The sequence below is a fragment of the Lemur catta genome, chromosome 13 (genome assembly GCF_020740605.2).
Source record: "Lemur catta isolate mLemCat1 chromosome 13, mLemCat1.pri, whole genome shotgun sequence".
Taxonomy (NCBI): Eukaryota; Metazoa; Chordata; class Mammalia; order Primates; family Lemuridae; genus Lemur; species Lemur catta.
The window spans coordinates 65044178-65056733 of record NC_059140.1 but is presented as its reverse complement, the minus strand read 5'-3'; the positions used below and the strand labels follow the sequence as shown (position 1 = coordinate 65056733).

At 38.4% G+C, this 12556-nt stretch overlaps 1 protein-coding gene across 8 annotated transcripts in view; it reads right to left on the bottom strand.

Annotated features, from left to right (window-relative positions):
* RCBTB1 (RCC1 and BTB domain containing protein 1) overlaps positions 1-12556 on the bottom strand; it is a 46434-nt gene that overhangs the window by 4239 nt on the left and 29639 nt on the right. For all 8 annotated transcript variants that reach the window (XM_045567112.1, XM_045567110.1, XM_045567109.1 and 5 more), the window contains 6 exons: positions 11786-11893; positions 11233-11375; positions 10026-10216; positions 6467-6593; positions 4677-4828; positions 4057-4187 (listed from right to left, as the gene is read on the bottom strand). In XM_045567112.1, the coding sequence (XP_045423068.1) occupies positions 4057-4187; positions 4677-4828; positions 6467-6593; positions 10026-10216; positions 11233-11375; positions 11786-11893 (852 nt within the window). The remainder of the gene's footprint in view (positions 1-4056; positions 4188-4676; positions 4829-6466; positions 6594-10025; positions 10217-11232; positions 11376-11785; positions 11894-12556) is intronic.

Genomic DNA, 12556 nt, shown 5'->3' with positions numbered 1-12556 from the left:
CAATTAGTTTGAATTAGTGAGATACCCTGGTATTCAATAAATGTTCAACAGTTTCAAACACTGAAAGTCAAAACTAGAGAATACTGAAAAGAATCTAAATCTGGGTTGTTTAAACAACTAATTGAACCTTGGTTAAGGTGGAGCTACGTAAAAGGAAGCACTTAATGCATCTGGAGAGAATGATTTGAATTTACAAGTTCTTTCACATGAACCAGAGAATGGCATCATCAAGCAGAACCACTTAGCAAGCAAGGCCCTGAGTCGGTTTGCCTTTGATAGGTGAATTAATAAACACCCTTCTGGTGCGATCCCTCTTTAATATCACAAAAGCCTACATGAGCTGTTCATCTCATGCTGCAAATGATCAGATCTTCAGTTACCTAGACAAGACAATGCAACTCTTGCCCAACTAATAAGTCAACTGTAACACGATTGCTGGGCTTTAAATAAAACAACTCCAAGAAGGATGAGAAGGATCATTTGATCAGTAAGTGAAAAAAGTTCATGATAGAATGAGTCTTCTTACAGCCCATGGAATAGGGAAGTGGAGAGAGTGTAAAATCATAGGGTCTAATGCAGTCCTCTTTGTATCAGAAACTAAACTGTATGTTTATGACATTTGGTGGTGAAATTATTATGGTGGTTCTGAATGAGGCAAATGAGATAAAATACCCCATTTATTGTTATTGGCAAAGAAGATAAAAATTAAAAATTGCTATTCTGAAGTAATTTATAGATTCTAAATCTTTAAACATTTAGACTATTCCAATCACTATACATACTCTGAAAATAAGTTGTTTTTCCTTTCCACAGATTTTCTTTAGTAACAAAACATAGACAGTTGATAGTCTTAACATCCTCATTTAAAAAAATGCTAATGCAGCCTTCAACAGAATTCTTATCCAGTCCTAAAATTCCAAAGCTAACACTTCTTGGAAAGACGACTTGGCCGGGATGAGACAGGTACCTCCACATCACAAGCCAGCTTGACAGACATCCAGATGGCAAAAGATCACAACCCACACCTGACTCTGTCTAAATGTGTTGTTAAGGAAATTACAAAACAGAACTCCAAAACCATTAAGTCTATAATTAATTTTATAGTAATATCAAGTACAAAATATTCCAGATCAAAGTGGCTTTTGGTTTTGTTTTTTAGAACGCATTTAAACGTCTGACCATATGGGAAAAAATAAAGTTCCTTTCATCACACAAAAAACATTTTACAGCCTACTGCTCACGAACACTGTTAGTCTGGCCCTCTGAAAGAAGAAAAATGTGCTGGTTATCTCGCCTTAGCATCAAGCTTTCCAATACTCATATCCCCAACCAACTTTTCTGTTAGATTCCTAGGCCATATTTACTGCTGCCCACCAAAAGCAAGATCATAAGATATAAGATGCTCAGCAGCAGGATTTTCTGGAAAGTTCTCTACTCTGGTTAAGCAAATAATACTTCCCAACTGTTTCTCCTAACATTCAAATATACGTAAAAGCCAAAAATTTGCTGAAAAGCATCAGTATAAATAGAGAAGCATTCTAAAATGTTTGCGATGTGATACTGAACTACCTTGAGACAATGTTTTTATTCACATGTTCTCCCTTGATACCAATAGTTATTCAGGTTTGTCCAGAGGAATATTTAAGTGTCCCTTCTTCAAGGCCTTCTTTGTAAAATTTGTAGACCATTGAATAATGAATTTATAATACAAGGGCTCCTCAAGAATCAGCTCACTTTTAAAAATCCTTGTAACTACTCAGTCTACACATTTTTGTTGCTTTTATGTATGTCTATTTGCTTCAAAATCATCTTGTCAAAAAGGGGGGAAGGAGGAACTGCAATAACTTTTACAGAAAAGAGGAGAAATGCTTGAAGCAGGCAGTCTCCATCTTCCTCGCAGTCTCACCCACAGCATGAAGGCAAAGTCATCTAGTGTCCCCAAATTGGGCTTCTGAGAATCATAGTTTTTGCAATTAATCTCCAATCTGACTTATCAGTAACTTCCAATCAACTGGAAGATACAGTAAGTGGGTTTTATTTTTGTACTCGAAATATTTCATTTATTTACTTATTACCTTCTACAGTTATCAAGGAAATAAAACGTAAAAGCCCATTAGTCAATTGTATAGCTCCTATCAGAACCTAAAAAATGCACCCTAGAAAGAAAGAAGCAATTCTTCTTCTTTTTATCTTCTCTCTATTCTCTAATTTTTCTACATTGAATGTGTAATATTTGTGGGATTTCAGGTTTTAATTTTTTTTTAAACCATACCTTCACAGTGAGGGGTTTCAAATATATTCATTCACTCACTTAATTCGACATACATTTTTGAGTGCCAACCCACTGTGACAGACTCCAGGGAATTGTGTACAGCTGCAGCCTCTCTAAAAGAACAGTTTTTAATGTGTTTATATTTCATAGGAGAAAAATTGAAAGTAGTAAAAGAAATGACGGGCAGAAGTGGCAAAAGGTTTTTCTGTAAACTTCCTGGGACAGATCTTAGCTGAGTGAGGAAGAACTCTCCAGCAGCTAGCGCTGTCTGCCTCTGCCCGGGCCGGGCTGTTCTGGCTGGTGTGGGCTACCCAGAGCAGGGAACTCACTAAGACGGAGGGGGAGTGCGGGGAGACACAGAGGAGATTCTAAAATCAGTCACCAAGTGGAGGTGAAAGGCATTGACCCAGCTGAAAATTATATCACTGGGAGGAAATAAAATCTAAAGAAATAACATTTCTAATAAAGAGGCTCATGAGGCCACAGGAAGGGTAGGAAAAAAAATCATACCTCCATTTTCTATTAGAAATGATTTCCTTTGATCATCATTCCATCTCTTGTCAGGCTGCAGATAAAGTCAGATATAACTGACCTTATCAAATATTTATAATCATAATATAACCTCAAACAAAAATAGGATACAATTTGAAAATGCAAGATATAATGGTCAACTTCGATCCCTAATTGTGATAAATATGAAGTTTGTCCTCTGTTACACCCCAAAGGCCACAGCTGCAGTTCTTTGCAGGTGTTTAATAAATTCCTTGATACCAAATATTCTGCCTTGTCAAATGATGACAAAATACCTATAAGAACAGGCTAATTGTGTCACTTGACACGCATACCATTGCTAGATAGACATCTTGAACCTCCAAGACTATTGCTCTCTACCTTGCTCATGGAATCTACCTTTTATTCTCTATAATTTTGTAAAGCCAACCATACCAGCCTTTAGCTCAGTGATTATCATTAATGCTTCCTTTAGGTGGTACTGTGTCCACTGAGTTCAACATACATTTATCATCAATTAGCGAATATGTGCCGGGAACTACAGAGTACACAAACGAGTAAAATACAATCCCTGCTCTTGAGGAGCTCACAATCTGATGCTTTGGTTCTTAACTTCAAGAAAATGCACATGAACACCAAATTGCAGACTCTCCAAAGCTCATTAACTCACAGACTCTCTAGAGATCTGTGAACCCCAGATTAAGAACTCAATCTAGTGCAAAAAACCAAAAAGGAGTCCACAGCAAGTTCTTAACCTATGAATAACTGAGTTATAGTTAGACAATGATAGAATTTCAGAGCAAAGACTGATATATAAATCATATGGCATCATCAGGGATGACAGTGTGCTTAAATCAATCAATCAATCATCAATCATATGGCATCCCTGGCTTATGACAGCGTAGAGCTGGAGAGATAGCAAAGTGGGTCTTAAAAAAAACATATATGCTGATATTGACAAAGATTTGAAATTAAAATATGCTGTTTGCTAGTCCAATTAGGTGTGGTACTTTATGTTCCAACCTGCAGTACAGCTGCTGGGACCTCAGTTTCTTATCTTAGTTAAAAATGTAAGTGAGGAAAAACCACTTTGATACAACGAACAGAAACTAAATAAGCAGGACCAGATTTCAGTTCTTAAGGATCAGTTGGCTGATTCCCTAAACAGAAGTGAAGCCACTCATCATTTTCCTTGGCCACACGAGGAGCAGGGGGAGACAGGCACACAGGGAGGTGAGGGTGGCTTGGGTTTTCTGTTTGCTGTTTTATGTTACCTCTGCATCATATCTGACTGCAGCAGAGAATAATGAGAAGGCATTCTCCACAGTGATTCCTCGCTTGATAATGTGCTGACAAAGTTTTTTCAGTCTGTTTTCACAGTAAGAAGTTGCCAAATCCAAAAGACCTAAAAGCAAGAAGTGTGAAAGTCTTAATCGAGTTTACAATAATTTCCCATATTTATAAACATCTATGTTTCATCTTGGTGAACAGCTGAAGTTTCTTAGTGAATAATATTCTTAATTTGGGTAAATAAATTCTTTTACTCCCTACCTTCTTCCCAACTCCAAAAACATACCCCTCTCCTATACTCACTTGTTATACAATTTCTTCTACAGTACAAAGGAATGGCAAAAAATGGAATTTCCCCCTCATTTTGATTAGCCATTTATAACTCAATATTAAGTCCACAGTGATAAATAAACTGTGTCCATAATTATAATATTAACCACAATAACTACACGATACAATTTTTAAGGACATTTACTTTGAATGTTTTTTAAAAAACCAAGTAAAAGCCAATGAATCTGAAACTTCTTCCATTTCAGTACTCCAAGAACAAGAGGAGATAAATTCTCAACCACATGGCTCGGCCATCCCACTGCAGCCACGGTACCTATAGCATCCTCCGGCGGCAGGTCCACTGTGTCTGTGTAGAGGTACTGCAGAAAGGCACGATACACGGGGTAAGAGAACTGGTCGATTTCTATCACTTCCTTCATGTCCTCGTTCCAATATGACTGGAACATGGAACGAAAGTGCTCACATCTAAAACAGAAAAGCAAAAGCTACCTAATTAAGTTGATGAAATCAGATAAACAGAGACTAGAGATATCCTTATCTTCTAAGTCTGGGCCCACACACACCAGGATCATGAATCTTTAGTTAGTACTGTAGAAAGATTTCATGTGTAAGGGGTTTTATATACACTCATTTCACTTTTATATCTGCTATTAAATATTACAAATTGTATGTAGAGCCTAGAAGTACCTAGCACTTCAACAGTACCACTGTTTCTATTTGATGGTCACCAAGTTTTTCTGCTCACTTGTTTTGTTTTTTAAGGAGGTACAGAAATGTATTTTAACAATGAAATGAAAGAAATTCAGACATGAGAGTTCAGAACTTTTGACTACTAACATCATTTAAATAACTCATTTGTTTTTATTTTATGTAATAAGTATATTCTTAAAACTGCTTTAAATGTTAACTGGATTATATTAAGCTGATTATTTGTTCCATTATCTGACAGGATGACGTTTCTTCTTTTCTGCCTTGTCTTCAAAACAGCCATCACCCACATTTTGTTTTTCTGCATTGCCTGCTCTCTTCCCTCTCTCCCCAAGTCTGTTACCACTTATTTATAGACTCACATTCCCTAGGACAGTCACATATTTCAAGAAAACCTAAGTGGGTCTTTTTGCATTGTATTTACATGTACAAATCCACTTGCAAGAGGAACTGATTTCTGAATTCTGGATTTTCTTAAAGTATAATATATATTTTTTAAGTATCATCTTTTCAAATTCTTTTAAAGTGAGACATGGTACAAAGAGAAAAAATATTTTCAAAATCCATTCAGAATACTAAAAGCACAGCTCCACTTACTTAAGAAAAGAAACAGTTGTCTAAAGCAAGGAATAATGGATGTAACGGTCACAGAACTGTGCACGAAAGGAACAGACTGAATGCAGCTGCACAGATAGAATCACTCTCAGTGCATCTTTTCAACTAATACTGTGCTTCAGATATTTATTTCCTTAGGTAATAAATGACATAGGGCTTTTCCAGTCCCTTAAAATGTATCATTTTGCAAATAGGTTTTAACTAAATTTCCAAAAAGACTTGTAAATGGCCAATTTAATGGTCTTGTTTCACGTGCCTTTCTCTGTAAGGGCAGCCTCGGTGAGAACAGCCCAAACAGTTATTACTAATGCACAGTTCCCTCCCATTTCTACAGGGAACTCCTGCCATTTACGGTACCCTGAAGAACTTTTCTTTAATTGGTAATCAGAAGTAACTGGTAACAGAAGCCCAGCAGTCCTGACTATGGGAGTTTTCTGCTTGGGGAAAATGAATCTTTAATCAAGAGTAAAAGGGAACACTTTTCAATGACAACCTTTGTATTTTTTTTAACCATTTAAATAAATTTTACAATAGAAATGAGTATTCACAAGACCCTTAATTTAAAAATAATATAGACAAATACTTATACTGCCACAGAGTACATGCAAAACTCTTCGACAATAAATGGACTGATACTACCTGCAAAAATGCTAAGTTGTGAGATTTCCCTCTACTACTGAGGCTACTTCTTATCCGTATCCATTTTGTGGAATACGAAATAAACAGAAATGGCAAAAAGAAAGCAAGGTTATTGGTGTCTCTAAGCTCATACAAACATACCTGATTTTCAAAACAGCTTTATGGACATGAATGTATTTCCCATCAATTCGAAACTTCAGATCGGCAGTTTCTGGACTATCAAATTCTTTCTTCAGTGACTCTGCAACTGTTAAAAAGTCTTCATGCTCTGAAGGCAATGAACACACTATTAATACAGAAAGCTCAGGGAACAGATTCAAGATTTGAAAGACTTCAATTAGTACAGTGGATAATTTCATCTGTGTTTCTTCAAGAGTTCATACCTTATTTAACAAATCAATTTTATAGTATTAAAATAAATATCCTGCATCTATAAACTACCAAAAATTACAAGTATTTAGAAAGGCCAAATACCAGTCTTACATGCTTAGACATAAGAAATGTGTGTTTTTTAAAAAAAAGTTATAGGTAGTTCATGATGATATAACCACTCTCTCAAAACATGAGCAGTTCTCTTCTAAAGCTAAAAATTTATCGATTTTCCTTGACTGAAACCCTAAGAATATCTATTCTCTGCTTTGGGAGAGTGTCAGGTGGTCAACACACCCAACTCAAGGAGGCCCAAAAAACAAACATACCACTTAAGTGGTAATGCTAAGCAGTCATGTGCTTAAAGCAGAGAAACTTTTTCCTAGGTATCTGGAATCTAAACATCCCCCTTAACCCTAAAAAGCAATGTACAAACAATAATCCTTACACACTATCTAAAAACAGAGAAAATTTACTTGGCAACAACATATATGCAAAGGGAACAGTTTTACAAGAGCATAGGATCACCTTGCCTGATAAAAAGAATTATGTTATGATTATATGTAAGTAAAACTGTGTTGTTATGAAGAAAAGTAAAGGCATTTGTATAATTCCTGCAACACTTTCTTGTGCTTTATACATATAAAAGCAGGAAAAAAAAATAGAAGGCAGCTAAGAGGGAAATCAAAAAATTCCAAAAACACTCACTGGGCACTGAACCAAGCTGCTATAGACACAGGAGACAGGTTTCAACTATCCACAGCTGAGAACAGTGACTTAATCAAAGAGCTCAGCTTCCAAGCTTTGGAAGAATCTGTGATGCTCAGTACCCTGGTGTGACCAGGATAACTCCTAGAGGAGGGGCAATAACTAAAACCTAGCCTGAAATTTAAGAAATAAGCTTATCCACAGCTTTATTATCAGAGTCTCCCAAGGAAATATCACCTGCCCAAGCCTTGTGACCTTAACCAATAGCCCTCCCTTCAACCCCACACAAAGCACAGTTCTCCTAGCTATGAAGGAAAAGGGGAAAAAATCTCTTAAAAACCAGGGTTTTGGCTGGGAGCAGTGGCTTGCGCCTATAATCCCAGCACTTTGGGAGGCCAAAGTGGGAGGATCACTTGAGCCAGGGGTTCGAGACCAGCCTGGGTAACACAGCAAGATCCCATCTCGACAAAAAATTAAAAAATTAGCCAGGCGTAGTGGTGCACCCCTGTAGTCCCAGCTACTTGGGAGGCTGAGGCAGGAGGATCACTTGAAGCCAGGCTGCAGTAGCTATGATTGCCCACTGCACTCCAGCCTGGGGCTGGGGTTAGGAGGGTTTCCTTGACCCTGTAACTCCGAACACTGGTGGATAAAAGAAAGGAAATGATAAAGATGGGCACAGAGTCTGGGCATCTAGATTGCTACCCAACCCATCTGAAAAACATCAACTTCCTGTTACTGCCTCAACTTCTGCATCTAATCTTAGGGTTGAAATGAGATGACCCTTTCCCTGTTGCTGGCAACAGTGTAATACTCCTTTCAGAGAAGAAATACTCCTCAGAGATGTGAATTCACCATTTGACTTTCTTCCTAACACTCAGCCTTGATCATAAACTGAAAGGAAAAAAACACTTCTGACATTTAGTGTGTGAATGGGAAAGAAGTTATCTAGGAGATATATTCAATGGCCATAGTTTTTCCAAACTTAACATAAAAAATGTTAGGACATTTGTTCTGAAAGGATGCCTGTGCCATTTTAAGATGCAAGACCCTGAAAAACCTTTTATAAACAGATCCAGGTTAAGTAGCATATATAAATCTGAAGGTGTGTACAGAATGCTTTGGCTGTGTATATTATACATATGTGCAATTATGGCCAAATGGCCGCATTCAGTAAACTAAATTTTTCTAAACATAATAGTCACTGCAGAAAAAAAAAAAGCCATTGTATTATCGCTAAAGAATTTGGCAAAGTGAATTTAAAAGAAATGCTCAGTTTGTTTTACTTTAAGTTAAACAGCAGTTTAACTCTTCCTAAACACACTCTTGCCCCCATCACAACTGGTCTCCTAATCATGGGGCAATTCCAACTGTCTGACACACCTGGGCATGACATGTATCAGAAGAGGAACCTTCAATATCAATTGCTGAGCAACCCAGACACCTTAATTGTCAAGAACTACATTAATTTTCAAGCACAAGGCATCATGACCCACTTATTTTCTATGCTTACAAACAGAAGCACTTGGAAGAAATACGTTGGCAAAAAGGCATAAATGAACACGAATTAAAAGAAAAAGATTAAAATCACCTTGTAAATGGCCACTCAGCTTTAAGACATCTTAGCTTTTTCGACCAATAATAGACTCTTAAAGGAGACAACATTCGGAAAAAGTACCGATTATATAACTGAAGATCACCCTGAATTCCACTACCATTTATAATATCTCTGTTTTGATGTCCTTCCAAAATAAAAGAATTTGAAATCAGTTAAAAGACAAAGACAGATAGAAAGAAGGTGGGGTCAACTTGTCACTTTAAAAACCACAAGTTCTTCACTTCTTTTCAAGTTCACTCTTGATGAGTACTATATTGAATTATGTAACAAATCTAGTATAACAAAAGCGCTTAAGAAAGGTTACCCAAATACTTATACACGAATGTTCATAACAGCATTATTCATAATATTCAACAGGTGGAAACAACTCAAGTGTTCATAAACAGATAAATGGACAAACAAAATGGAGTGCGTATACGTATACACACACACACACACACACACACACACACACACACAAACTGGAATATTATTCAGTCCTAAAAGGGAATAAAGCACGGATGCTACAACACAGCTAGGCCTCAGAAACATGAAGTAAAAGCAGCCAGACACCATAGGTCATGCTGAAATATCCAGCACAGGTAAATCCACGGGGAAAAAAACCAGACTGGTTGTTAAGGGCAAGGGGGAGGTAACAAAGAGAGGACGTCTTTCTGAGTATGGGGTTTTCTTTTGAGGTGATGAAAACATTTGGAACTCGATAAATGGTGGATGCACAATATTGTAAGTATACTAATGCCACTGAATTATATATTTTAAAATGGTTAATTTTATGTTATGTGAACTTGATATCAATTAAAAAGAAAGCACTTAAGGAGAGAAAATAAGTCCGTGGGAATATTTCATAATATTTAATAAATGTGATTATGAAAATCTAATTTGGAGAAAAGTATTAATATGAAAGCTAATAGAGAATAAACATTCTAGAACCTTAAAAAGCCCACAACCAGCAAATACGCAGGAAGAATGGTCAGTTGATGGTACTATTCTTCCTGGGTGCTTTCTTACCCACAGACAGGAGGCGCCATGAGACAGCGGGAGTGGCAAAGCAGGCGAACACGTCATCGGTGCAGGAGAAGTGGGTGAGGTGGGGGAGGACCACCGACTGGCCCCGGCACTGGCCCCACATGTACACGTGCCCTCCCTGGGTCTTAGCAGCAGACGTGTGTGCAGAGTGACAGGCTGCGATCTCCACTACCCTGAAAAGTTTTAAGAAAGATGTATGTTACTTCATTATCACAGAAGCCCAAACCACACCACACAAGGCAATGAAAAAGTTCATGCTTGTTACACCTCAGAAAACAGCCCAGGATCCTGGAACATTAGCTGCCAAGGCACATCGACAAAACCAAAGATCAGAGCAAGAGCACTGTATTTCTCCCTAACTGCCCACTTTGCATCCTAAGCTCACACTGAGTTGGGATAAACAACACATACTGTTGAGGAAAACTTGGAAAACGGACTAGAAATCAAAGTAAATTAGGAAAGCAGACAATTAAAAAAATGCGCTGACAGTTCTGGGGGCTTATACAGTAGCAAAAAATACTGTCTTCAAGATACTATTTCCTCACAGAGACAACTTTTTCTGTCATCCCCTAAAGAGCTCAGAACACGCATCAGGCTGGTAAGCACTAGGGGAGGGGTCACGGACTCTGAGCATTCCCATACAAAGGGACAGCAGGGCAAACTTCCTACACTTCTCAGGAGTATGCGTCTGAGGCAGAGTCCCAGGGCTGGAAGTCAGTATCCCAAGACTTAGTGGGTAAGACCTCACAATTTGGCTGAGCAAACAGTAGCATCTATTCCAGTAATACACATTACATCAAATCAATATTTAAACAGATAATGTCCTTTCAAGGGCACATTTATTGAAAAGTTATTTTAGTTGGCTCAAAGGAAAAATTCACGCTACATCTTGGATATCAACATAGTCCCAGACCCTCTCTCTGTCTTCCCCACTAAACGGGTAACAACAAGCCTGTAGAAATTACACCAAGATGCGTTCATGTCTGTCAATCACAGGAGGTTATTTCAGAAAGCTGCTTAAGAATTGTATGAACTTTATGTTCATTCTGGCTGGTAGTCAACATTCTTTTGTTCAGAACAAGAATATTAATAAACAGAAGAGTCACAAAGCCAAACACCACAGCTCTGCCACACGCAGTCCCAAGGGCACAATGCACACACAGACCCAAGACACAGCACAGCAAGTTACCTTTCTTTCTCCACCATGATGTGTGCTGGGCTTAGCAGGTTATTTTTATTGCCAGTTCCCAGCTGCCCATATGTGTTAGCTCCCCAGGCATAGAGCAAGCCCTCATCTGTTAGTGCTAGAGTATGTGCATAGCCGCAGACAATCTGCAAGTAAATTTCAACGGTTACCATTAACAGGAAAACAGGAAGGGCAGGGAAAACATCTACTTAAAGGCTACAGCCAGCTTGTGCAGAATGCCAATTCATCATCAGGTGTGGACTGACATTTGCTAGAACATTAAAAAAGCATTAGAAAAGCCTAAACCTTAGACTATTGAATTTTTCCATTAGTTTTTTTTCTTTTTCTTTTTTTTTTTTTTTTAACTTGTCAAGACTAATATGCCTGCACTGTCTTCCTTCTCCTAGTAGGAATTTAGGGAAGATCTAACATTAAATGTGGAAGATGAAGGCACCGGGTATTGCCAGAAAAAACTGATGGAAGAGTAAATCTCCAATATCTCTCCAAGTTGGAGCAGTAGAAGGGGACCGGCTAGCTGAGAGGTCACCACACGTACCTGGTTCACACAAACACTGTGCAAGGCTGCCACTCTCACAGGGGTCAGCTGATTGCCATTGTTTCCCAAGCCCAGCTGACCGTTGCCATTGTAACCCCAGCCATACACCTTAGAGAGGAGAGAAAGGGAATGAACAGGCTTTTAAAACCGCTAGTAGGAAGGAAGAGATAAAAATCCAGTCCACCCCAAAAAATCAAATACTTCCAACACCATATTCTGCTCCACGGGATCCTACAACTGATCTCCAAATAGAAGATATTTTGGGGGTGGGGATGACAGTTTGGCATCAGTTCCTACCTATTCCATAACTTACTAGTTAGATAGCCTGAGGCACATCACTCTTTCCTGTTTTATATATGAGAAAGCTGGGGCTCACTAACAATTATTAAGCACCTACTGGGTGTCAAGATGCTGTGAAAGGTAACAGGAATAAGTTTTTGGTTACAGTTTAACACGGGAGATCAACACATGCAAATTTTTTGCAGACAGGCAGCAAATGCTACCGTAGAGACACAATCAAGGCACTATAGGAACAGCAAGGAAGGCTTTAGCTCTAGGAAGAAAGTTTAGGGAAGACTTTTCAGAAAGTGGAGATCTGAGCAGGCTGAAGGATGAATGAGGGCAAAGGCATTCCAGAGAGAAGTCGCTGAATGTGTTGGAGGCCAGCTCAGAAGACAAGCAGGTGGGCCTGGCTGGACACATCTGGGGTAAAGGTAAGAGAAAAGACTTAGAAGGAACGCAAGGGCCAGGAGACAAAGTGACCAACACACA